The sequence below is a fragment of the Neofelis nebulosa genome, chromosome 17, assembly GCF_028018385.1.
Source record: "Neofelis nebulosa isolate mNeoNeb1 chromosome 17, mNeoNeb1.pri, whole genome shotgun sequence".
NCBI classification, from domain to species: Eukaryota; Metazoa; Chordata; class Mammalia; order Carnivora; family Felidae; genus Neofelis; species Neofelis nebulosa.
This window is the reverse complement of record NC_080798.1, coordinates 3,406,188-3,432,068: the sequence shown is the minus strand read 5'-3', so window position 1 is coordinate 3,432,068 and position 25,881 is coordinate 3,406,188. Positions and strand designations below refer to the sequence as shown.

Here is a 25,881-nt window from a genome sequence, read left to right as displayed (position 1 = left end):
TGAGTGGCAACTTCACGACTTTTATTTGTGGTGCCTGTGCTTTGTCTCGAAAATATCTTCTCCCCCTGCCCCTGACAGTGGGCGGGGCGGGGGCAGCAAAAAATAGAGATCCCTCCCTATTGCACACGGGCCCTATACAGAGGCCCCCCTGGCCCAGGCTGGCGGGACTCTTGGCACATTCTCGGATCCCTGTTCAGGAGCGGGAGGGGTGACTGGGGTGGCATCACACGTGAGGGGGGACCTCCGGGTGGCCACTCCGGTCCTGGCACTTCCTGGTCCGCGGTTCCTCCGTGGTCCCACCTCCGGTCCCGGGCCCCCCTCAACCACGTCCCCCTACCTGGCTCGGCCTCTGACCTCCATCCTGGCCTCGGGTGCCCCCCCCCCCCCTCGGCTCCTGGGGATTCTGCTCCCCTCCCAGTCCGGAGGCCCCGAAGGGAGGCTATGGCTTCTCAGAGAGCCCCTGGGAGCCCTGTCACTCGTGCTCACACAGGGGAAGGGGTGCGTGTGGCAGAAGCAGCTGTATAAATATGGGTACGGGGAAAGGTCCTCCGCCAGAGTCACTTAGAAAGTTTGCTGATGACGCGGATCAGGGCTGCGTTCTCATCCTTGAGCCTCTGGTTGTCAGCCCGGAGGTCGGACAGGGCCTGGGGGATGGGATAGGGAGGTCAGCTGGGTGGCCCCGGGTCACCCGGGGTCTGCCTAGAACCCGTCCACGGCGCCCCCTTAGGCTCACCTTCAGCTCCTCCTCCAGCTCGGCCGCCTTCCTCTCCAGGGCCCTGCGCTCCTGGCATAAACAGGAGGGGTGAGGCCCAGGGCCTGGGGGCGGGGGAGGGCTAGGGGTCAAGTAGGGCTGAGAAGGGTGGGGAGAGGGCAGAGGCCCCTCTTCAGACCCACACGGGACACCCACACGGCCCCACCCCAGCTGCCCCTACTCACGAATCTCTCCAGCTCCAGGAGGGCGGGCCTCTCTGCAAAGCGCTCCTGCCTCTGGGGACAAGAGAGCCCAAGGCTCAGAGAAGTGGCCAAGCCACAAAGACCAGGACTGGGACCCCAGCCTGGGAAGGGGGCGGCGGTCCAGCCTCCTAGCCGGCACCCCCGCCCGGAGCAGGCCCATCCGGGCCACTGCGACCCGGCTCCCAGGTCGGGGCATCTCACCTGCGTGGCGCGCTCCAACTCCACCTTGAGCTGTGCCAGGCGGAGCGTGGTCTCGGTCAGGGCCTCGCGAAGCCGCTCGTTCTCGCTGCGCAGCTCTGCGTACAGCTGGGGGGAACCGGACAGGGAGCGCGGGTCAGTCCTGCCGGCCCACGTGGGGAAGGGTGGAGAGCAGGGATACACAAGCAGAACCACAGATAGAGAGCTGCAGGGCGGGTGGATAAAGGCTGACCACGGGGGCAGATCGAGGGTGGGTGGTGTTGCAAACCTTCCTGAAGCCTCCATCGGGCTCGTCTGATTCTGGCTGGGAGTCACGCTGCCGCTGACTGCGAGGTGAAGGGCCGCCCTCGGAAGTGCTGGGGTGGAGGCAGGCAGGGCGTCAGAGAGGCTCCCTGTGGCCCTACAGAGGAGCCCAGACCCTTCCCTGCCCACCCTGTACCTGGACTCTGGGCTGCGGTCGGCCGGCTCCGCCTCCTCCCCCTGCGGGCGGAGGTGGGGTTCAGCCTGATGCCGGGAAGGGAGTCTGGCGCACCACCCTGCCTCCAAGGCCCACCCGTAGCCCAGCTCGCCCCGCCCCTCACCTCCGCAGGCCCCCTCCACTCTTTGCCGACTTTGCGGTGCTCCCTGGCGGCCTGTGGTCCCTGACCCTGCCCGTCAGGCGCCTCTGCTGGGGGGGAGGGGCAGGAATCAGCCCAGAAACCTGGGGAGCAGCCCCCCTCTGCGGTGTCAGGGTCCCTAGGCCCGGACCCCTCGGGAAAACAGACTGCAGCGGGAGAGATGGGGAGGCCAGGGGGCAGGAGGTCAACCTCCCAGAAACCAGACCTCACCTCTCAAGGCAGGGCCATCAGAGTTCTCCACCCCCGGGACTCGGGGCCTCCGAGAGGGGTCCTGTCCGAGAAGGGCAGGGAGGTCAGAGGGCAAGGGCATCTTGGAACACCCACCACCTGGTCACCTGACCCCTCTCACCAGGCACGATTTCTCTGGCTCTGGGGTCTTCCCTGCTGCCTTCTCTGCTTCCTTCAGGTCAGTGAGAGTCACACCCTGGGAGAGGGAGAGTGGTCACGGGTCCCAGAGGTCAGGGCCCAGGCCACCCAGGATGCAAGTGTAGGCCCCCAGCCCTTCCTCCCTCAGACCCAGGAGTTCTGGCCCCCAGGCCCTCCTCCCTCAGACCCAGGAGTCCAGACCCCCAGCCCCCTCCTCCCTCAGACCCAGAAGTCCTGCCCCCAGCCCCTCCTCCCTCAGACCTGGAGGAGCCCAGTTCCCCAGCCCCCTCCTCCCTCAGACCCAGGAGTCCTGCCCCCCAGCCCCTCCTCCCTCAGACCCAGGAGTTCTCTGGCCCCCAGCCCCTCCTCCCTCAGACCCAGGAGTTCTGGCCCCCAGCCCCTCCTCCCTCAGACCCAGGAGTCCAGGCCTCCAGCCCCTCTTCCCTCAGACCCAGGAGTCCAGGCCTCCAGCCCCCTCCTCCCTCAGACCCAGAAGTCCTGTTCCCAGCCCCTCCTCCCTCAGACCTGGAGGAGCCCAGTCCCCCAGCCCCCTCCTCCCTCAGACCCAGGAGTCCTGCCCCCCAGCCCTTCCTCCCTCAGACTCAGGAGTTCTGGCCCCCAGGACCTCCTCCCTCAGACCCAGATGTCCTGCCCCCAGCCCCTCCTCCCTCAGACCTGGAGGAGCCCAGTCCCCCAGCCCCCCTCCCTCAGACCCGGAGGAGCCCAGCCCCCCCCCGCCCACCCCCACACCTGTGTGGATCTCCGAGACTGACGCATGAGCCGAGAGCGAGCCTTCCGCTGAGATTCAGACTCCTCATCCCGCACAGGCATCTGGTAGGACCTGAGTGAACGGTCCCAACCTCAGTAAGGGTTCCTTTGGGTCCTGTTCCCGTCCCACGGCTAACACTGTTCAGGGAAGGGAAGTTCTGCCAGAGAACATCAACTCCCAGCAGACCCTGGGACAACCTCCCCCTTGGGAGCGCTGCCCGAGGCCCTGGGGCCTCCTGGGCAACGCAATGTCTCCCTGCTGGAGAGAAAGAGGCTTCCTTCCCCCCACCCCCGCCTTCCCCCCACCAGCCTCTTTACCTCCGCCGGTCCCGGGAGTCGGCTGGGGGCGCCGTGGGGGCCGCAGGGACATTTGGCTTCACTGGGGATTCGGGCCCCGGAATTCTGGAGGGAGGAGTGGGGTCATCCGAGGGAGGACGCCTGGAGATCTCAGACCTGCGAAGTCATTCATTCAGCAAATATCGTTACTCAAGCTCAAGTTACGTGGCAGGTGCTGGATATGCCACACTGAGCAACAAAAAGAATGATCTCTGCCCCAAGTGAGTCAAATGTGTGCGGCAGAGACGCAGAACCAACAAGCGCGAGAGGAGCCCATCACAGAACGGGCCAGAAGGCTAAAGTGCTTGGGAGGAAAGCGCGAGCCTGACAGCAGGTGGGAGGGTGTGCGTGTCTGGACACTGCGGCAGCATGGGCACGAGGTCCGAGCGGGCCTCACAGACAAGGTGACACTCATACACAGACCCGGGGAAGGGAGGAAGCAAGCCGGGGTGGGGGTGGTGCAGAGCAAAGGCCCTGGGGCAGCAGTGTGACTGTGTCAAAAGGGACAGGGTGGGAGGTGGGGACAGAGGCAACAGGAGGCCACCGCGACCGTGGAAGCTTAGCTGTGAGCTTTTATTTGACGCACCACGAGGAAAACTGAGGCAAAGAGCGGTCGGGGCAGAGACCCCAGAGGGCAAAAGCACTTGCTCGGGATCAAGCTCACAAGGTTGGGACCCGACCTGCCTCCCACCCGGAAAGGCCCAGGCTCCTGGCTGGCACTCACAGGGCACAGGGCTCCGGCACCTTACGGGAGGGGGTGGGCGTAACTCTGGCGAGGCGGGGCTCCTCAGCCTGTGGGAAGAGAAGACCAGAGGAGGACATTCTCTTCACCGAGGCGGGCCTGGCCCCGGCCCCCGCCCCTCACCCCACTCACCTGCGGGGAGGTCCCTTCCAGCCGAGAGGACGAGGCTGAGCGCTGCAACCCAGCCCCAGGGGTGCCCTCGGCCCCCCGCCTGTCTGTGGGACCCAGGGCACCAGAGCTTCCCGTCTTCTGGAGGCCAAAGCGCCTGGAGAAGGGGGCCTCTTCTGGGGGCTGGAGAAGAGAACGGTCTCAGGGAGAAAGGATCCTTCTCGGCCACTTCCAGTGTTGCCCCCAGAAGGACCACAACAAACCACTATTCCCATCAGCCCCCTGGGCAGATGCAGCCAGAAAAAAAGCAATCAGTTGTTCTGGAAGATTCTGCAAACTGTTATCTTCACCTTACATACCCTGAAAAGAGGTCTACAGATTCATGACATCTCTCCCCTCCCTCCCCAAACAGTATGACCTCTAGAGCATCCAAACTCACCATGGGGCTCTGAGGGCTAGCGGGTGGTGGAGAAGACACTCCGTTGAGAGTTCTGGATTCTGTGGAGGGTGGCTCTATGGTGCGGGAAAACGGAGACGCCAGGTGCCTCTCAGAACCAGCCCCTCCTCCCTCAGACCCAGGAGTCCAGACTCCCAGCCCCCTCTTCCATCAGTCCCAGGAATCAGGCCCCTAGCCCCCTCCTCCTTCAGACCCAGGAGTCCTGGCCCTCAGCGCCTCCTCCCTCAGACCCAGGATCCTGAACTCCAGCCCCTTCCTCCCTCAGACCCAGGAGTCCTGCCCCCCAGCCCCTACCTCCCTTAGACCCAGGAGTCCAGACCCCCCCGCCCCTCCTTCATAGATCCAGAAACCCAGACCCTGTCCCGCACCTGTGGGGCCTTCTTCTCCCTCATCCTCGTCATGTATGGGGGGTCCCCCTGCCCCCCCAGGCCGGCGTTCCTTGGACAGATCTTGGAGAGAAATCTTCTCTCGGCTGCTCAGACGACACACGGAGCTCCTGGTGGGAAGGGGAGGGCATGGGGTTCCAGTCCCTGGGACCCTCCACCTGCCCACCCAGGCACCTGTCCACTACCTTCGGTGTTTGCCGCTGGAAGGCACCTGGGGCTCCTGGCTTCTGCTCTGAGAAGCTTCCTTTTGGTTCCGCAGCTGCAAGGGGACAAAGGAGGGGACGAAGGAGGCTGCTGGGAGGGCCCCACGCGGCCCGCGGCCCCCATGTCCAGGGCCGGCACGGACGGCTGTGCAGGTCTGGGTGGAGGAGGCGCCGCCTACGGGGAGGCCCACTCCCAGCGGACACGGGGGATCTGCGGGCCCCTGCACATGGCTGTGTGGCGTCTGGGTCCTCCTCACGGCTGCCTCCCGGCCTCCCCGCTCCGGTGTCCTCCCCTCCCAGGGTGCCCCGCTCACCGGGGACACTGTCATCCCTGCCACCTCCCTAGGGCGGCCCGCCCAGCCTTGGCACAGAGGTTCCTCCACCAGGCGAGCCCGTCATTCCCGCCCCTCCTGAGCGGTAGGGCCCCCTTCCCCCGCCGCAGGCTGAGAGCGCACCCATACCTGTGCTCCCTCCTCGCCGAGGGCTGACCCTGCCTCACCCTCCACGAAACCCACGGCAGCCCCACTACCCTCACCCTCACACTGCTCCTCAGCCCAGCGTTCAAGGCCCTTCAGGTGGGCCCCCCCCCCCCCCCGCCCAAAGCCTCCCTGCCTCACACTCCCCTCCAGGCCCCACCCATTTTCCCACCCCCTAGCCTTTGCACGTGCTGTGCCCTCAAACCCGAGCGCATGCCCTGGGTCTGAGAAGCTGTCCGCCAAGCCAGAACCATGACCTTTCCTCTCAACGTCACCACGACCGACCTTTAAACAGAGGGATCTGTGTCCATCTCCCCTCCCCCCCCCCCCCCCCCCCCACTCACTGGAAGCTCCAGGCAGAGTGCCCGGCCCCCAGGAGGCCTCAGGAGATGCTTCTTGTTCCCAGTCGGTTTACAGTCCGCCAAGCAGGGTTCCAAACGTTCTCGTGCAGTAACTCCCCATAGCATAACAGATACTCCACGTGACTCCTCATAAAGGTGCACACGCCGTTATCCCCACATTACAGGTGAGGAAACTGAGGCCCAGAGAGGTTAAGTGACCAGCCCGAGCTCACAGAGCAAACGCATGCCAGAGCCGGGATTCAGAGCCCAGAGCCCATGCCGTCCAGCCCTTCACTCTGCCTTTTTCCAGCAACAAGGCCTGGCCCGGTGCTGGCTGGGCGGCATTCCGGGGCTGATGAGGCCCAGCTTCCTCCTGACTCCTCTTCCTGACTCTGACTGTCGCCAGCTGGGCAGGAGCAGGTCCCCTGCCAGGGGGCACTGGAGAAGCAGGGAGCCGATGGGAGGGAGGGAGCCCCCGAGACTCACATCCTCCTGCTTCCGGGCCAGTTCCTCCAACAGACTCAGCACCTCCTCGTCAGCCAGGTCGCAGGGACGTTGGCCCTGGTGGCGGAGGAAGAGAAGGGGCAGAGGATGATGGAGGGGAGGGGGCCTCCCGCCCCTCAGCCCCACCGGCCCTCGAGCAGCCCGGCCCTCACCGCGTGGGTCAGCGAGTCCATGCCCCCACCGTGCTCGGCCAGCAGGCGGCAGGCGTCCTCCACGCCCCAGTGGGCCGCAGCGTGCAGGGGGGTCCAGCCGTCCCCGTCCCGGAGCTCTGGGTCGTAGCCGGCCTGAAGGAGCAGCCTGGGTGCGGGGAGGCTCGGAGTCAAGGACCGAGATGCGGGTTCTGCCCAAGGCTGCCGTCGTCGGCCGGCCGTGCTGGGGCCCGGCCGGGACAGGCAGGTGGCGAGGGCCTCTTCGTGGAGCCCCTCCCCCGGCCCAGTGGGTGGCTTCAGGAACCCTGCCCCTTGTACCGAGCAACTCTCTTGACTGTCACCCCTGGGTGTGGGACACACAGCCCCCGAGCCTGTGAAAGGGCTGAGGCCCCAGAAGGGGCAGCCCTGGGGCAGTGACGTTCTAGGAACCCGCCAGCTCAGGGAGGCGGCCCTCAGCCAAGGCGATGCTGCCCGCCAGGCGACATCTGGCAGTGTCTGGAGACGGTCCGGGAGGCCACAGCTGAGGGGTGGGTGCCAGGGATGTTCCTAACACCCTACGGCCCAGAGGATGGCCCCACGGCAAAGACTGATGTGGTCCAAAACCCCGCTAGTAGTGAGGCCGAGGAGCCCCGGCTTGGAGGACGAGCACAGGATCTGGGGGGCAGGCAGGGTTAGAAGCCCAGGCGGGTCCCGCACGCGCAGCTGGCGGCACACAGCCTGCCTGTGCAGGACTGGCATCGGGTTCCGTGCCCATGGGAACAAGCGAATACGAGGTGGGAGGTGGACAGAGTTCATGAGACTTTTCAAATAGAAGGGCCTCTGTGGGGCCCTGCTGACCTTGTCGCTCACTCGCCAGAGCTCACTCGCTGCTGCCACCTGGGCGCCTGCACACGGTCCCCAGGGGTCCCCAGGCCGGAGCTCATGCAGCCCCCCTCCCACTCCTCCCACCGCCCTCTTTATGCCTTTCTAGGCCCACGGTTCTCAACTAGGGACCACGCTGACCCCAGGGGGCACCTGGCCATGTCCGCACATGTTTGGTCGTCCTGAGTTGGGGGGAGGGGGGGGCGGGGCGCTCCTGGCCTCCAGGCGAGAGCCCAGGGATACTGCTCAGCACCTTACAACGAATGGGCACACCCCTCCCCGGTCACCAGTGTGCACTCAGGCCCACGTCACGTGGTCTGCTGCCCTGGTCACTTGTCTGCCTCCCCGGCTAGGCTGGGGGCTGCACGTGGGCCCAGACATGTCTCGTGTGCCAGCCGCCCCGGACCTAAAAGACGGCCTGGCTTTCGGCAGGTGCTCGGTAAGTAAGTGCCGAGCGCCACCTCTCTGGGCCTCTACCCTGCCCTTCGTCGGTGATGAGGGGAACATTGGTTACATCCTCCTACAAACGCAGCCGTCCTGAGGGCAGTGATAAAATGGGAGTCGCTGAGCCTTCCCGCGGCCAAAGCACTTCGTTCCTGTGCCAGACAGTGAGCCGCCCCCAGACCCCGACTCTCCCCCCACTTAGTAACCATGCCCAACTCTCAGCTGCACACGCTGTCACCTGGCTCACGAGGGATCTCCCGGGCTCCCTGGCGGGAGCCCCGGGCAGGCAAGTAACTGGGATGGTGGAAACGCCAAGGAAACGCCAGGTGGTCTGGCAAATGGGACATCAGTGTTCAGCGTGCGGGTCACTTCGAGGTTGTTCTTTTAAAAGGAGTCAACAGGGGCGCCTGGGTGGCTCAGTCAGTTAAGCGTCTGCCTCTTGATTTCAGCCCAGGTCAGGACCTCACAGTCCGTGAGTTCAACAGTGCAGAGCCTGCTTGGGATTCTCTCTTTCTCCCTCTCTCTCAAAATAATAAACTTTAAAAAATAATCAAGTAAAAGTAAGGGGAATCAACATTTGCTCCTTTTGTCCTCTCCTCCTCCGGGCCGTGTGGGATGCAGATGCAACGGCAGGAGGCGAAGCAGCCACCTGAGACTCAGAGGGGGAAGCCACGGGCAGAAGGGGACAGGGCCGGGCACATGACTGGGCCTGACCATTTACATCCCAGGCCCCCTGCCACTGGGATTAGCTCTGGGATGGGCAGGTGCCCGAGGCGGCCCAGTGAGCATCAGGCCAGGACTTTTGCTACGAGAATGGGGGACGAGGCATTCTACTTTCACAGCAGGCAAGCAACTAGGTCATGAACCTGGAGCCACGAGGGGCCATCTCTAGCACCTCACTGGAAAACCCGCCTAAAAACCCAACACAGAGGTGAGCAGAGCTGAGGGATTCATCTCTACTCCATTTCCAGACTGAAAATAAAGGATAAATCACAAAGAGAGAGGACTCAGGGAGGAGAGAATCTGAGGATGAGAATGGGAACCAACCACCCCAACATAAGAGGGTGAGGCAGCCAAACATGGACGGCAGCAAGGGAACACATGCTGTAGCGATTTAAAATACATATGCGCTAGATAACCTGGCCTTCAAATACAGAAATAAACACCACGGGCACTACAAGGATAAACAGGCAAAATCCACAAGCATTGTAGGAAATTTCAGGGGCACCCGGCTGGCCCACTCAGTGGAGCGTGTGACTCTTGATCTCAGGGTTGCAAATTCAAGCCTTGCGTTGGGTGTAGAAATTACTTACACATAAAATCTTAACAACAAAAACAAAAAAAAAGTATGTCTCTCGCAGTAACTGACAGAGTAGGCAGAGAGGAAAAAAAACCCACTAAGAACATAGGAGGCGGAAATAGCGTGACTACAAAGGTGATCTGATCACCTACATGGAATGCTGTACTTCACAGCATGGTTCTTTTCCAGCTGACACATACCGGGGTATAAAGCAAACCTCAGAGAATTCCGAAAATCCGATGGAAGCATATGGATTCTCTGACCACAGTGCCATCAAGGCAGGAAATGGGCATTGAAACAATGACTGGAAAAATCCCACGCATCTGAAATTAAGGACATCCTTCTAAATAATCCAGAGGCCAAAGAAGATAGATTACAAGCCGGACAATGTTTAAACTTACGGACAACGAAAAGCCTACACATCGGGACTCGTGGACACGGCAAAGGCTGCATTTAGAGACAAATACTCTGTCCACATACATAAATTAAAAAACCCACAGGAAGGTGGAAGACAGCGAGAAGGAACAGATCAGCCCAGCACAAAGAGCAGGGAAGAGTGGGGACACCAGCCCCGCTCACCTCATCACTTCAATGTAGCCCTTAGCGGCTGCCACGTGCAGGGCAGAGGCCCCCGTGCGGGGGTGCCGGGCCTCGGGCATCGCGCCCCCGTTCAGCCAGCATCTCGTGTCACGAAGAAGCAGTTCCTCCTCGGCCCGTTTGGCCGCCTCCACGTCCACACCTGGGAAGACGAGAAGGGGCAGTGGTAGGACTCACACCCGGAGCCCCAGGAGGCACGGGGTCCCCCTCGTTCCACATGCTCCTCCGGGACTCAGGGGACCCGGACTTCCCAACGGGGCCTCCGAGGCACTGCTGGGAGAACGGGGATCGCAGGCCCTTCTCCCATTTCAACCTAAGTATCACCTTTATCGTTACTCTTAAGTATAAACCCAGCACCTGATTACATCAGACCCTCCCTAGCACCACCAGTAAAATCCTGAGCCCACGTCTTCCCACACTCTGTCGGAACCCTTTCTGTCACCCTGAGTAGGATAAACCAGGCAAAGGGCCACCAGACCAAGGGGCCGCATTACTGGGGCAACAGCCTCTTTCCTAGCCAGATGCGGATCCCTGTTCACAGCTGTGCCGTCACCTAGAGCACTCAGAAGAGAGCCAAGCACGCGGCCTCGTCGGTCAGTTTCTGTACATCTTTCAGTTTCCTGCAAAGCTGTTCTGCATTTGGGATGCAAAGGGCAAGTTAGGACTTCACGTGTATGTAAGTGGATTTTGGATCAGAACAGGCAGCCTTGCTGAGGCTGTATTAGTATCTGGTGACCATCACCGAGAATCTGTATGTTGCCTGCCCCCTACTGAGACAGGAGTCAGAAAGGGTCTCTTCCAGCCAATGTTCGATCTCTCTCCTGGAAAGTTTACTGGGGTCTATTGCTGTTCCAACTGTGAGATTTCTCACACCAAAGCGCTGGCTTGGAGCTGAGCCGTCCTGCCCCACAGCTGTCGGCCACATGCAGCTACTGAGCACCTGAACTGTAGCTGCTCCAAACCGAAACGTGTCATGAACACAAATACACGCTGGATTTCGATGTTTGGGCGGGAAAAAGTGTGCAGCACAGGGTGCCTGGGTGGCTCAGTCGGCTGAACACCCAACTCTTGATGTCAGCTCAGGTCATGATCTCACGGTTCGTGAATCCGAGCCCCAGCTGGGGCTCTGTGCTGACAGAGTGGAGCCTGCCTGGATTCTCTCTCCCCCTCTCTCTCTGCCCCTCCCCCACGTGAGTGCACTCTCTCTCCCTCAAAATTAATAAACTTAAAATACAAAAGCGCACAGCAACCCATGAATGGTTTTCTTTATGGTGATTAACGTTGACATGATGTCTTGGGCACACTCAGTTAAGTAAAATACGTTACTAAGTTAATTTCACCTGCTTCTTTTTACTCTTTTAAGTGCACCCACTTAAAAATTTTCCATTACCCTGTGGCTTACACTGGCTTTCCGCTGGGCAGCACGGGCAAAGGACCCCCGTGGCGCCACCACTTGGGCTTAAAAACTTAAAACAGGACAGAGGCCGCAAAAACCCCCCGTGTGCCCCCCACCAATCTCATCTTGCTTTCGTGACGCTGCGTCCTGTCGCACCCTCACTACACACACGGGAATGTCTGCCCTAAGCTGGCCCCGGGGGTCCCAGAGGGCAAGCCGCCCGGAACCGGCTGCGCGTCTGCGCCACCTGCTGGCACCCGGGGAACGCGCGACTAAACTCCAACGGGATCACCTCTGGCTGTCGTCTGGCAGCTGTCCAAGGAATGTTTGGCTGGTCGGAGCCCACCTGGTGGGCCCAGCTTGGGCGGAGAGGCCGGGACAGTGCTGGGGACTCAGGGACACCCTCCCCCCACCGCCGCACACAACTTCCTTAAAGGGAATCACCTTCAATCCTACTACAGATGCGTGTGCCTTCCTTAGGCAGCGAAGGGTGGGGTTTGCTGACCTTTTTCCAACCACCGCTAGTGTCCTCTGGCATGGTCACACACATCCTTCTGCACTCTGCTTTTTGCTGAGATCTGCGTTTGTTGATGGAGCTCTCGATCAGGGTTGGCAAACCTGTCTGGTTTTTGCCTTTTGTTCTACTGATGGTAAAACACAATACCTCATACCCATTAAGCAGGCATTCCCTGTACCTCCCTCCCCAGCCCCTGGCAACCATCAGTCTACTTCCTGTCATTAAGCTTTGCCTGTTCCGGAAGGCCCCCTGTGTTTGTGAATAAAGCTTTATTGGAACGCGGCCACGCCCACCACGGACACAGGGCCCCCTGGCTGTGCTGGGGAGGGCGGTCGCAGGGCCCCCCCCCCCCCCACCTGGGCCGGCTGCAGCGTGACAGCACCTCCCACAAAGTCTCGTCCTTCACAGAAGCTGCCAGCCCATTTACAGATTAGTGATTTACCCAACCTCCTCTGCTGGAGGCCCCAGCCTCTCCCGCTGCCAACAACCGCCCCCGCCCCCATGAAGATTCCTGTCCGAGGGCGGGAGTGCCTCCGTCCCGTCCGGTGGCCTAGCAGCAGAACGGCTAGATGCCCCCTTCCCGCCCAGTTCTGTGTCCCTGCGGCCCGTCCTGCAGCTGGGCTGGGGGCAGCTCTACAGCGCGGATGGGTGGCCACATCGCCTGGCCTCACCACCCATCCTTCTCGCCCCAGCTAGGGCTGGCTCAGGCGGAGGGTGGCGCTCAGGTGGCTGAGGAAATCTAGTCCTAGATCAGCCGAAGAATCAGCCAGCACTGTTAGCAGCGGCGCTTCATACCCGGTTGAGAGAATCTGCCTGAGAATGAAGTCCGGGCAGGGGCACCTGGGGGGCTCAGGTCATGACCTCATAGCTCAAGGGGTTCGAACCCCACGTAGGGCTCTGTACTGACATCTGAGACTCTGACGCCTGCTTTGGATTCTGTCTCCCTCTCTGCTCCTCCCCCACTCACACTCTGTCTCTCAAAAATAAATACAAATAAAAAAAAAGAAAGAAAGAAAAGAATGAACTCAATGCAGAGTTCAGGACAGTGATATTTTCGAGTTGGCGCCCCTGGATCAAACCATGCCTGAAGTCAGTGCAATTCCTGGACTTCAGTTACATGACCCATTAATTGCCTTTTCGTTTTAAACTGTGGTAAAAATACACATCAAATTTACCATCTTAACCCCGTTTAACTGCAGTTCTGTGGCATTAAGTATATTCACGTTGCCATGCGGCCTCCACCATCTGTCTCCACAACACTCTTCATCTTGCACAACTGAAACCCCGTCCCCATCAAACAGCATCGCCCCGCTTCCCCCTCCCCAGCCCCTGCGCCCACCACTCTACCTTCTGCTTCTACGGACTTGACCATTTTAGTCCCGTTCCTCATAGAGTCAGAATCACACAGCGTTTGTACACTTTGTGCCAGACTCTCTCACTGAGCGCACTGTCCTCAGGGTTCACTCACACTGTAGCACGTGTCCGAACCTCTTGCCTTTTTAAGGCTGAATAATAGCATTCCATCGTAGCACATGCCACACGCTGTTCATCCATTTCTCGGCTGGTGGACACTCGGGCTGCTTCCACCTCTGTGCTACTGTGAGAAACGGCCGCTTCAAACATGCTGCACAAACCGCCTCTTGGGCTGGGCCCTGAGCCCGGCGGCAACGGGTTCCCACAGAAGCGGCCCGCCAAGCCTCACCCGACAGACGACTTTTTAATCACGAAGGGAGGCGGACTCCACGGTAGAGCCACCTGGCCAGTGCCCCTCCGCGAAGTTCAAGGCTAACAGCAACAGGGCAGGCAGACAGACTGCACCTGTCTCCCGAACAACGCACTGAGAAGTTCCTGCCACGAATGCAGACCTGACTCTCCTGGAGAAGCGGCAGGCGGGTCCAGGCCGGGGGACGCGCTGTGTACAGAAGGCAGGGTGAGGAGGGCAAGGGGAGACCAGGGGCAGGGCAGGACCACAGGAGGCGCAGAGGGGAGGCTGCAATGCGCCACAGGTAACAGTGCGGCACCAAGGCCAAGGTCCCGATGCCCACAGAGGAGTAACAACGTGACATCCTGTGTCCTTGTTCTAGGAGACACAGGCTCCCACGTCAGGGCCAGGGTTACAGTGTCTGCTTCGTGTTCTTGAGATGGCTGGGAACAGAGAGGGAGGCAGCTGGGGAGGGAGAAAGAAAAGGAAGGGAAGGGGTGGGGGAAGAGTGCTATTTATGTATAGTGGGGGGAGGGGGGAGGCAGGGCAAATGCAGATGGGCCAAAACGTTAAAAACTAACCAATCTATACCGTATGACCCCATTTATACAAAACGTTCCAAAATGTGTAGGGACGGGAAGCGGATGAATGGTGTCTCAGGGCTGAGTGGGAGTGGGGTGCCGGTTGAGGGCTCCCGGTTTCTTTGGTGTGACCGAAGCCCTCTGAGTCCATGTGGTGAAGCAGGCACAACACTGTGAAACGCTAAGAAACCAGCGGACCGCACGCTTTTGAAGAGAACCGAACGGGCTACGAATCACATCTCCACAAAGCTGCTAAAACCACCGGCCAAGCTCAGGGAGGGTCACGTGGCCGCCCCCTAAGGCTGTCCCAACCTTTGTCCACGTCTGAAGTTTTTCAGGGTGAGAAGTCAGAGAGGAGAGAAGCAGCTCAGCTCTGCCTTAGTGCCCGCCCCCCACGTTTGCCGTGACCCCAGACGTCCACCTGCACGCGGCTCTCTGACCTTACCAGCAGTCAGCCTGCCCAAGCCAAGCCCGGGGATCCGGGCGTCACCTTCCACACCCCAGGGCCTGCTCTTCAGCAGCCTCGCTGGACCAGCCACGGGGCCTCCAGACCCCCAGGCCCTGTGCCCACACCTTTTCGACGGCTCCCTCGCTGAACCCGGACCAGCACCCCACGGCCCGTGCCCTCCAGGTCACTCAGGCCACAGCCTTCCTCGCACACCCCACGCATCAGCTGGTTCTAGGCGGCTGCTTTGGGGAGTACGTTTGGACATGAGCCCCTCTGAGAACTTGCTAGAAGCAATATACGTTCTCCCTAGAAATATGAACATGGCCACACACAGAGTTTCAGGGGGTCCTGGGCCCCATGTTAAGGACCCTGCGGTTCAGTGACTGTGCACACGGGGAGAACAGTCCCCCTCAGGGAACACTTCTGAGAGGACAATCTCACCTGAGAGACCCCTGGACAAGCCCCCCAACACCTCATTTCCTCACTCACTCCTGGGGTAAAATGACAATCTGGGTCAACGTCAGGTTGGGCTCTTATCCGTGCCCAGCGGTGGCACACGTACTTTACACGATCATTCAATGTTCCAAGCAATCCGAGGACGGGGACCCACATGCCCACCTCACAGGTAAGGAACCCGAAGCAGACAGGGTCAGAGAACCCTAGGAAAAGCAGGGCTGGCCTCCGAGCCCCAGCAGTCTGTTCCCCGTGCCCGCAGGAAGCACCCAGGCGCCCACCTCGGTAGGCAATCTCCGCCTTCAGCAGCCCCTCCATGGCGTCCGACTCGGCCAAGTCCAGGGGCAAGTCCCCATCGCTGTTGACGGCGGCAATGTCAGCCCCGTGGCTCAGGAGGTACCTGGGGGTGGTGGTGGAGGGGTGGGGAGGTCAGGGCTGCGGGGTCTGAGCTCCGGTCCCCATGCGATCCCACTTACCCTCCCCGCCACCTCACCTGGCGATGTCCAGGTAACCACAGGAGGCGGCCACATGCAGGGGCGTCCAGCCCTCGTTGTCCGCCTGGTTCACCGTGGCACCCTGCTCCACCAGGAAGCGCACCACCTCCAGGTTCTCATCAATGCAGGCCTGGGGCGCAGGGGACACGGCTGTCAGCCCTCACCTCACCCAGGCACCGCACGCCCAGCAAGGCAGGACTCCCGAGGGGCCGTGAGACAGACCCCGGGCACGGAGTCAGACATTCAAGGGAAAAAACCAGATGACCCTGGGACAGACCCCAGAAGGCACCAGCCCTGCTCCTGGAGGCCCATTCAGCTACCCAGCTATTTAAGACCTCTTGGCTTCCCAAAGGTTAGGTCAGCTGGGCATCTGGAGCTCAGTGGAAGCCCATGAGAACAGGACACCCAGATCCTTGTAAGTACGAATTGGATAAAGGGAGGGGGCTTTTCTCCAGCGTGGGAAGTCCTGGATGTTAGATACCATGTACCCCAGTCATCACCAACAGGACAAGGCTTCCAGTGACGAAGACCTCCTCCCTCAGACCATGGAGTTCTGAGCCCCCTGCCCTCTTCCCTTAGACCCTAGAAGCCAGGCCCCCAGCCCCCTCCTCCCTCAGACCCTGCAGTATTGACCCCAGCCCCCTCCTCCCTCAGACCGGGAGTCCAGGCCCCCAGCCCCCTCCTCCCTCAGACCCAGGGATCCAGGCTCCCAGCCCCTCCTCCCTCAGGCCCAGGAACCAGATCCCCAGCCCCCTCCTCCCTCAGACCCAGGGATCCAGGCTCCCAGCCCCTCCTCCCTCAGGCCCAGGAACCAGATCCCCAGCCCCCTCCTCCCTCAGGCCAAGCAGATGCTCCCCAGGATGCTGACCATGGCCCTGACTCCCACCCTGAGGGGACTGGCCTGGCCCCTGGGGCCCAAAGCTGTGCACGGGGTACTGTGCCAAGGGATCTCCACCTGGGAAGACCTTCCCTAATCCTCCTGCTGTCAAGGCTCTGTACTGCAGAGGAAGAAATCCATCTCAAGGAGACAGCAGCCCTTGCCTGAATAGGGACAGCAAGGGGACAGAGAAGGGATTTAGCCCAGGGCACATGAAAACCCCGGTGGGCGCTGGGACCTGAGCAGGGTCCAGGCAAGGGGTGGGCCTGGCTTCCTGGGTCCCTGGGCTAAATTAACTCCCCAACTCCCTCACCTCTCCAAAACCCGTCCATCTGGAGAAGGGGGGAGGTGGTGAGGGCCAAGAGCATGAAGTCATGGAAACTCAGGCTGAAGGGGGGTGGGGGGGGAGGGCACACGTGCCCTGGGAACGGGATGAACTGGGCTTGGTTTATTTCCACCCGGTTGTCATGGTGATGGGGGGGGTCAAGGAGGGAGATGGGCCTTTCCCTTTCAAGGACCTGGCCGGGCACAGGAATCCATGTGAAAGATGCCCGAGGCCTGGGCACCAGGGATCCAGGAATCCAGACAACAGCAACCCCCCCCACCAGGAGTCCAAGCCGCTCCCTCCACCCAGACTTAGTCCCCGCTTCCACCCTCCCTATTCAGATCTAAGAACTGTGGCTCCTAGTCCCTCCTATGCCAGACCCCAGACCCAGCTGCTAATTCACAAGGCAATTTTGACGAGTGGGGGGAATATACCAGCTTTATCATGGGGCTAACAAGCCCACCTGAGGTAGGTGCCGGGGTGTGAGAACTCCTGGGCACACACAAGGGCAGGGGGCTGTCGCCTGGGGACCCACTCCAGGGAGGACTCAGAAAGGAAACCACAGCCCCAGGACGCACCCAGACAAGGTGACCCACTGTCCCAGTTTGTTTGGGACGGGGGCTGCCTGAGACCTGGGACTTTCACTGCTAAAACCAGGCCAGTCTAGAGCAAACCACCCTGCATTGGTCACCCCACAACAGACCTGACCCAAACCCCAGGTCGCCCGCCTGCTGGCCATGTGACCTGAGGCAGGAACTTCCCCTCTCTGAACCTCCAAAGCCCTAATCCTTCAGGCTTCCTGCAAAGCCCCGGAAAGTGGGTTTACCAAGGGCTTGCCTGAGTGGGAAAGGGATTTCACCTGAAAAGGCAGCCTGATAGGCAAGGCCTAGGGGGATGACAAAGAAGGGGGCTCAGCCTGGAGAGCAGGGCCAAGAGCCCCTGAGGAAAAGTCCAGGAGAGCCCAGGCCTGGACGGTGGCAGAGGAAGGGAAACAGAAGCCTGAGGCCCCTCTCCCCTGGGCTTGCCCCGTACTCTGACACCTTACAAGGCTCAGGGAAGCAGGCCCCTCCTCTGGGTGGTAGAAAGCATCCTCGCTAGCACCAGGGACTCTGTAGGGGACAGGCCTGGGGGTCAGGGAAGAGAAAAAGAGGACAGGTAGCAGTTAGACCAGGCAGCAGCCCTCCAGCTGAATGCCTGTGCTGCGTCCTGAAGGGTTTTCCACACATCTGACCTCCCTCCTTCATCGGAGCCCTGCCACGGAGGGACTGACTACTAGCCCTGTTGTACAGATGAGAAAACTGAGGCACAGAGAGAAAGGACGCTAACTTGAGGCAACAGTGCTAAGGAACTGCGATTTGAACCCAGGACCATACTGATTTTCCTGAACTGCTCCTCTCCTCTTCCTGGGAGACCTGAGAAGTGGGCCTCTTCAAACACCCCTGCCTCCCCAGTCAAGCTTTCCACAGGGTCTTTTCTGGTTCCATCAATGACCAAACTCTATGGGTTCTGGCGGGAGGAGAGGGCTGAAGACTGGACCAGTATCAAGAGACAAGGAGGGAGATGGTCTCAGGGATGAGACAGAGGGTGGTGGCTCTTCTGTGGCCAGTCCTATCCCTGGTGGTCCCACTGTGGGAGGATAGATAAATGCATCCAGAACCAAAGAGGGTCCTGCGGCATAAGATGGTCCTGGTTCTGGGACACACAAACACTGGAGGAGACAATCAGGGAGTCCTGGAAAGGCATGGGGGCCAGGTTATGGACGGAGACCAGCAGGGCTGTAGTACCCTTGGGAAGCTGACATACCCAGAGCCAAACAGATCACACAGTCTCTAGGAGAGAAGCTGCCAGATGCCCAGGAGAAGGCATCCGGGCAGAGAGAGCAAGATGACCAAGGACAGAGAAGCAGGTGCGTTGAGGCCCCCCAGGAAAAGGGCAAGGTTACAGGCACAGCCAAGGGAAGGGGCGGGAGGCAGAGAAGGTGCCTGGAGAAGGAGAAACGTCCCTGACACAAGGCCTACGGTGGAGAAAAGAGGAGGCACAGCCTCCAGAAAGAGAATGAAGACGGTCTGCGGGTGGAGACAGCAGGAGGTGCCCCAGACAAGGAAACGAGGCGGTACAAAGCCTAGAAAAACCTGAGCCAAGAAAGAGCATCCTTATACAGCAACAGACGGTACTGCCTAAGGGCGAGAAGGACTAATCGGAAAGCAGCAGCACGGAAGATATGCCCCTAGCCAAACAGGTAGTCCGGGCCAGGGGCCAGGGGAGGAAGCCCCACAGGCGCAGGCGCGTGCCTGCACAGGACGATGCTTGCTGCTCAGCGAAAGCGACACCTGCCTGGAAAGGGGAAACAGTGGGCTGGAGGACGTAGAAGTATTGCTAGAAGAAGTGCACAGCCTCGGGAAAGGTGGCAGCATTAGATGGCACAGGAGAGGAGACACAGAGACTACTGAAGGGTGCTCAGGGTCGGGAGAAGGCAGCGCGAAGTGACAACGACCGGGACCAGTGGCATGGACCAGACCGAGGCCGTCAGCAGTGGCTCGGGTCCAGACTGAGGGCGGCGCAGGGCGGCAGAGACCAGGGCCGGTTGAAGAGGCTCAAGACTGGAAACAGGGAGTTGCAGGTGGGTGGCAAGGGCCAGGGGGTCGGAGAGGGCAGCAGCACAGGACGGCGCGCACCGAGACTGACGACCGTGAGTGACTCAAGGCCCGGAGGACGCTGGAGGAGGCTCGGACCCTGGGCGGACCAGGTCCGGGGAGGGGCCGGGGGCGCTGACCTGGTGCAGGGCGCTGATGCCGTCGGCGTTGGTGGAATCGAGCACCGCGCGGGCGGGCGGCGGGGCGGCGGGGTCGAGCTCGGCGCCGGGGCCGGGGTCCGCGGCGCGCAACATCAGGCGCGCCTCGTCCAGGTCGCCGCCCGCGCAGGCCGCCAGGAACTCGGCGGCGCGCTCGAAGCGCACGGTGCGGGCGCGCCGCTCCCCGGGGCCCGGCTCGGCGCCCGCCCGCGCCCCCCACTGCCGCAGCTGCTCCCGCCGCCGCTCGCGGGCCGCGGCCGCCGCTGCCCCGGGGCCCGCCCCCGGGCCGTCCTCGCCCGACATCGCGCCGCCCGCCCGCCGGTAAGCGAGCGAGCGACCGCCGAGCGCCTAGCCCCGAGCCGCCGACGCCACCGCCGCCACCGCCGCCACCGCCGCCCGCCCGCCGGGGGCCGCCGGGAACTGCCGCTGGCCCAGAGCCGCCCGAGGATCTGCCTGCCCCCGCCCGGCGCGTCGACGTCACACGCCGCCCCGGGGCGCGCTGGGAAATGGAGTCCGTGAGCCGAAGTTGCTAATGGCAACCTTCGGGCCTCGCTCAGCCCCGAGGCACGCTGGGAAGTCCGCAGCTCCCGGGCAGCTGATGTAGGGGAGGGTCCCGGGAGCGCCGGGAAGCGGGGTCTCCGGGCTGGAGGCGCGCCCCGGGGTGTGCTGGGAAACGCAGGGACCAGTGGCACGGGGCCCGGGAGTCGGAAAAGATATAACGCTCATTTTCCCAGCTAATTCTTTGTGGGCTCTTTGGTCTGCTTGCTTCAACTAGAAATAGGAAGACAAGGACGTTTGTCTTCTGTCCGCAGTCATTACGCCTAGCGCCCAGAATGGAGCCTAATAGAACGCGACCGGAGATAGTTTCTGCATGAATGAATTACCATTAACTCATTAATTCCCGACCAGCACGCCCCGCAACCCAGAACTCCCGCGGGACAATTCTGCCTCCCTGGGTGACCGCCCAGGTCATGCAGGGATATAAAATCTGTGGCCTTCGGTCCACAGCCCTAGAGCACGCCGGGAGGTGTAGTCCTCAGGGCCACGCCTCTAGTGACACGGTGGGTCCTAGGTAGAGCCCCAAACATCGCAAATCACCAGGATCAAGGGGAAGAGAAGCCCAAAGTCCCTTATAGTAACCCCTGGGTTACATCCGGGAAAGGAGCCTCCAAGGGGCGGGGTCCACAAGGACGCCCGTCCTTCTCGCGCTCGCACGGTGGGAAATGTAGTCCAGGCTCTACATCCTCGCATGTCATGCTGGGATTTGTAGTCCTGGGTGAGGCGTTCCACGTAGCACTTTAAAAGCAAGAAATAATCTTCACCTTAAGTGTCCTGTACCTAAATCCTGGATGGGAAAGATGCAGGCACTTCGAGATCGGAAGAAAGACCCGTACAAATCGTACAGAAAGGTGCTGAAATCTGGATAGATTTTTTTCCCGAGGGATGTTGGAGTTACCCACCCACTCCAAAGTCCTCGGCCCTGTAGGAAGATATAAACTACAAATCCCATGAGGTCTGCGGAACGCTGGCGGTAGAAATAAAGGGAATAGGTGTCCCGGTGGTTCTTGGGATGTGTAGTCCCTGAACTCGCACGCTTCCCACAGTTGTACACACCCATCCTCCTTCTGCAGGGGGCTTAAAAGACAAGCAGTAAATCAGCCCTACAGTTGTTACGTGTGGGTGTGTATGTGTGTGTTTCAGTGCCTGTGCACAACTGTGACACATTATAGCCTTGTGTTTTTGCGATCCTGTGTGTGCCAAGGTGCATGCTGTTTATAAGGACTCGTATTATGTCTGTAAGTGTTCATATAAATCTGCCTGTAAAGTTTTGTGACTGCGATTGTTTCTCTGGGGTATCTGCTCAACCCACACAACGAGGTGTGAGACGTGTTCCCACCATCAGCTCAATTAGCAATCTTTACACTGTCTGTTGTATTTAGGCTCCTGCCTCTATTTTAAAATTCTCTTCTGCTGCAATGGTGAAGAATTCCAGCTCTGATCTAGGCAATCATGGGTTTGATACTTGTCTCTGCCCACTTCCCAGTTGCGGGGTCTGGGGCTAATCTCTGCCTCCTGGGGTTGTTGAGTGTGTACATGTGATATCTGGTAGGTATCAGACGTTGGCTGTGTACAGACTTCTACCTTCATAGGCACTCGTTGAAGTTCTCTTCTTCCCTTTGCTTTTCGGTGGTGAAGGTTTTTTCACTTCCCAGGCCTGCTGTTGGCTCTCAAGGCTAACACTGGAATTGAAATGCTTAACCTTAGAAGTACAGGCCCCCCTCCCTGCTGGTGAAAATAACATCAGCAAGATAAGAAGAAGATGTTCCCTGCAATGGCAGAAAAAACAGATGCTGGTCTGCGTCATAAAGATGGTCCAGATAAAGGAATAAACTAAAGTATCAGGTTTACTCTGTTGTCCAGTGTGAAAACAGGACTAAGAATTTATGATATTTTAAAACAGTCCTTAGCAGAGTTATTTGCACAGAGGAAACTTTTAAATTTAAGGGAGAAATGTGCTGTGAAAGATACTGCGTAGCTGACCTTCTTGTGACTATCAGCACATCTCCTGGGCCCTCAAACTCACACCAACAGGAAGGAGGCTTTGTATTTGTTAACCATGCCAAGAATGGTATTCTCCCAAATATCATCCTCAGATGTGGGCACAGGGAGAAGCCCTTCCCTTGCAGGGAGTGTTGGGGGCCAAAATGAGTACAGAGGAGGGATTTTGCCCCAATGTGTAGAACCATGTTTTCCAGATCTGGTAACATATGATCTCTTTTCCTACCCAATGACTTCCATGTGCTTGATTCTCTTTCTCCTCTTTTCCTCATGGGAATGTTTGTCTGAATTGTTATTATTACAATTCCCTGCGCCTTCCCCATTGTGGATTTGTTAGGGAGAGAGGAACTGTGTATGCGGTTTACAGGATGTCAAACCAGTGGGAGGCACACCCAAGCCTGACTGAAGGGGCTGGTCTGACCCCAAGAGCCCGATCTGACCACCAAGACCCTGGGCTTTTGTCCTTGGGGAGTGGGTCAGTGTGTTCCATGTCCAGGATCTGTATATGTGGGTTGGGTAGTCAGAGGAGTGGAGCATGTCAGAGACAGCTAATTGCCTGCCCATAACTCTGTCTCCTCCTCAAAAATAGAGCACTGGTTGGGGCGCCTGGGTGGCTCAGTTAAGCGTCCGACTTTGGCTCAGGTCATGATCTCACGGTTCGTGGGTTCAAGCCCCACATTGGGCTCTGTGCTGAGAGCTCAGAGCCTGGAGCCTGATTCGGATTCTGTCTCCCTCTCTCTCTCTCTCTGCCCCTCCCTTGCTCACGCATTGGCTGTCTCTTTCTCAAAAATAAATAAACATTAAAAAAAAAAAAAAAAACAGAACACTGGTTTTATTTGAAGTAGCAAAACACCCAGCTAGCTAAAGGGCGAGCCAGAGACCTAACCTTCTTTGCAATTAGGAGAGGCCAATAAGATGGGATTGAACATTGCTGGGTGGGGCTTCCAGAAAGGCTCTAGAAAGGGTCTCGGTTGGCTGAGGGGTGCACCTTTCTGGCCCTCAGCTTTCTGCTGTCTTCCCTTCCTGGAAGCGGATGTAACAACTAGAGCTCCAGAAATCATGCTGTGACCACAGTGTGACCTCGTGGACGGAAGCAGAGCAGAAAAGCAGAAGGAGTCTCAATTCTTTTTTTTTTTTTTTTCAACGTTTTTTATTTATTTTTGGGACAGAGAGAGACAGAGCATGAACGGGGGAGGGGCAGAGAGAGAGGGAGACACAGAATCGGAAACAGGCTCCAGGCTCCGAGCCATCAGCCCAGAGCCCGACGCGGGGCTCGAACTCACGGACCGTGAGATCGTGACCTGAGCCGAAGTCCGCCGCTTAACCGACTGAGCCACTCAGGCGCCCCAGGAGTCTCAATTCTTGATGGCACTTTGGACCTGCCTTTCCTGCCCAGGACTGCCTACCTCCTTCCCTTAGGCCGTGTGTGAGGAAAGCAAACCCCCAATTCACCAGAACCAGTGTTATTTTGTGTCTCCCTTACCAGCAGCCAAACATAACTCCTAAATGACATTGTTGGCGTAGTGCTGGCATTATGATGGGAAGGGATCTGAGTCAAGTGCAGAAATGTGAAGAGGCATTCACAGGATGACCATGAAATAAACAAAATTCTGGGAGCATGAGATTAGGCTGAAACGCATGAAAGAAAACCACATATGTCCCTCCTTAGAGACCTCCAGGGGCGCCTGGGTGGCTCAGTCGGTTAAGTATCCGACCAGCTTAGGTCATGATCTCATGGTTCGTGGGTTCGAGCTCCATGTCAGGCTCTGTGCTGACAGCTCAGAGCCTGGAGCCTGCTTTGGATTCTGTGTGTGTGTGTGTGTGTGTGTGTCTCAAAAATAAACATTAAGGGGCGCCTGCGTGGCGCAGTCGGTTAAGCGTCCGACTTCAGCCAGGTCACGATCTCGCGGTCCGTGAGTTCGAGCCCCGCGTCGGGCTCTGGGCTGATGGCTCGGAGCCTGGAGCCCGTTTCCGATTCTGTGTCTCCCTCTCTCTCTGCCCCTCCCCCGTTCATGTTCTGTCTCTCTCTGTCCCAAAAATAAAATAAAAAACGTTGAAAAAAAAATTAAAAAAAAAATAAACATTAAAAAAAAGTATATAGAAAGACAATTATTTTAAAAAAGAGAGACCTCCATAAGAGACCACATGGAGAGAGGTCCCAGCCACCCCAAACGGGGCCACCCTAAGCCAACCATTCCAACTGAGCCAGCAGAAGACCGTGGATGCACAAGCAAAAATCCCAGACAAGAGGCGTGCCTCCGTGGCCCAGTTGGTTAAGCGTCCAGCTCTTGCTTTTGACTCATGTCATGATCTCACGGTTTGTGAGTTCGAGCCTGTCAGGCTCTGTGCTGATAGTGGGGAGCCTGCTTGGAATTGTCTCTGTCCCTCTCTCTCTCTCTGACCCTCCCCTGCTCACACTCTGTCTCAATCTCAATATAAAGAAATAAACTTAAAAAATTAAAAAAAAAAAAAAGCCCAGACAAGATCAGCCATGCCCAGAAGAACTGCCCAGCTGAGCCCAGCACAAACTGCCAACCTCATAAGCTCAATGAAAGGTTTCCAAGGAGCGCCAGTCAGATGTGAGGTGGTTATTCTGTACAAGCAAACGGATACAGGCAGGCAGCTTCCAAGAGGCCCTCGAGTCCGCTGATTGCAAGCTGCGTGCTGTGTGGATAGAGAAAGTGGTTTCACTAATGCGCCATGTGGGGGAGGGTAGAGACTTAGATGTCCCGTATTATTCGTTTTCCCCTTCTTTCACATCGTAATAGAACTGCCGATTCAAAAAAAATTGGTAGTGTTTATTTATTTTTCAAAGAGAGAGAGAGGGAGGGAGGGAGACAGAGTGCAAGTGGGGGAGGGGAAGAGAGAGGGAGACACAGAATCTGAAGCAGGCTCCAGGCTCTGAGCTGTCAGCACAGAGCCTGATGCGGGGCTCGAACTCACAAAGTGTGAGATCGTGACCTGAGTTGAAGTCAGCGCTTAACCAACTGAACCACCCAGGCGCCCCTAGAACTGCTGATTTTTTTTTAAGTTTATTTATTTATTTTGAGAGAGAGAGTACAAGTGGAGGAGGGCCAGAGAGAGAGGGAGAGAGAATCCCAAGCAGGCTCTGCACTGACAGCGGGGAGCCTGATGCAGGGCTCGAGCTCATGAACCTTGAGGTCATGACCTGAGCCGAAACCAAGAGTCAGATGCTTAACCGACGGAGCCCCTCAGGCACCCCTGGAACTGCTGATTTTAAGTTGGGCTTAACAGTCCAGTGAGGACAAGCAAACAGCTACAGACGGCAACAGAGCTAAGTTCTGCCAGGAGGAAAGAATGGGCGGGGACGTGTCTGTCTCCTGCTTTGCCCTCCGCGGCTGTCTGGAACCAGAACTGGGGGAAACATCACAAGGTCCCCGTCGACTCAAGCCCCCAGGACGAGAAGCCATAGGCCCCGGGGGGGCTTAAACAGAAACCATTCACTTCTCACCGTTCTGGAGGCTGGAAGTCTGGGTCAGGGTGACTGTGCGGTCAAGTTCTGGTGACAGCCTGTCACCTCCGTGCTGTGTCCTCAGATGGTGCAGAGACAGTGCTCTGGTCTCTTCGAGTACTCACAAGGACACTAATCCCATGACTGGACCTCCACCCTCATGACCTCATGGAAACTTGGTTACCTCTCAAAGACCCCACCTTCCACAAACCATCACACTGGGGATTAGGGCTTCAACTCACGGATTTTGTGGGGACATATCAGCTATGTGTGCGGGATCAGCCATCTTCCCTGAGCCACTGATATTTGGGATTCGGGGCCCAGAACCCAGGCCCCTATGTGCTCAGGAATGTGTGCCCATCCTAAAGGTCACAAAGGTGGGCACTGCTTTGTCACTACGAGCGGATCCCTCTCCAGTGAGCAACTTGAAAATTGTTTTGTTTGGGTTGGTTTTGCATT

At 58.8% G+C, this 25,881-nt stretch overlaps 1 protein-coding gene across 6 annotated transcripts; it reads right to left on the bottom strand.

Annotated features, from left to right (window-relative positions):
- Positions 1-19,793, bottom strand: PPP1R12C (protein phosphatase 1 regulatory subunit 12C). Of its 6 annotated transcripts, none has more exons than XM_058708583.1 (22): positions 19,374-19,793; positions 15,398-15,528; positions 15,186-15,304; positions 9,790-9,949; positions 6,609-6,753; positions 6,439-6,513; positions 5,118-5,191; positions 4,915-5,042; positions 4,529-4,602; positions 4,114-4,272; positions 3,964-4,031; positions 3,222-3,356; positions 2,886-2,976; positions 2,119-2,193; positions 1,980-2,040; positions 1,734-1,819; positions 1,592-1,632; positions 1,421-1,508; positions 1,156-1,260; positions 937-987; positions 734-816; positions 1-644 (listed from the first exon to the last, which is right to left on the bottom strand). In XM_058708583.1, the coding sequence occupies exons 1-21, from the start codon at positions 19,692-19,694 to the stop codon at positions 736-738; spliced, it is 2,268 nt and encodes a 755-aa protein (XP_058564566.1). In that variant the 5' UTR covers positions 19,695-19,793; the 3' UTR covers positions 1-644; positions 734-735. The 6 variants fall into 6 exon arrangements, 3 of the variants coding, with proteins under 3 accessions (XP_058564566.1, XP_058564563.1, XP_058564564.1); XM_058708580.1 differs by having other exon boundaries at positions 734-784; positions 19,374-19,791; XM_058708581.1 differs by having other exon boundaries at positions 734-784; positions 1,734-1,816; positions 19,374-19,791.
- Positions 19,794-25,881: the final 6,088 nt, after the last annotated feature.

Excerpts from the sequence above, each read along its gene's own strand:
- PPP1R12C (XM_058708580.1), bottom strand. The coding sequence starts at position 19,694 with ATGTCGGGCGAGGACGGCCCGGGGGCGGGCCCCGGGGCAGCGGCGGCC. Across the intron at positions 1,509-1,591 it reads GACCGCAGCCCAGAGTCCAG|CACTTCCGAGGGCGGCCCTT; the intron begins GTACAGGGTGGG and ends CCTCCACCCCAG. Across the intron at positions 988-1,155 it reads AGTTGGAGCGCGCCACGCAG|AGGCAGGAGCGCTTTGCAGA; the intron begins GTGAGATGCCCC and ends TCTTGTCCCCAG.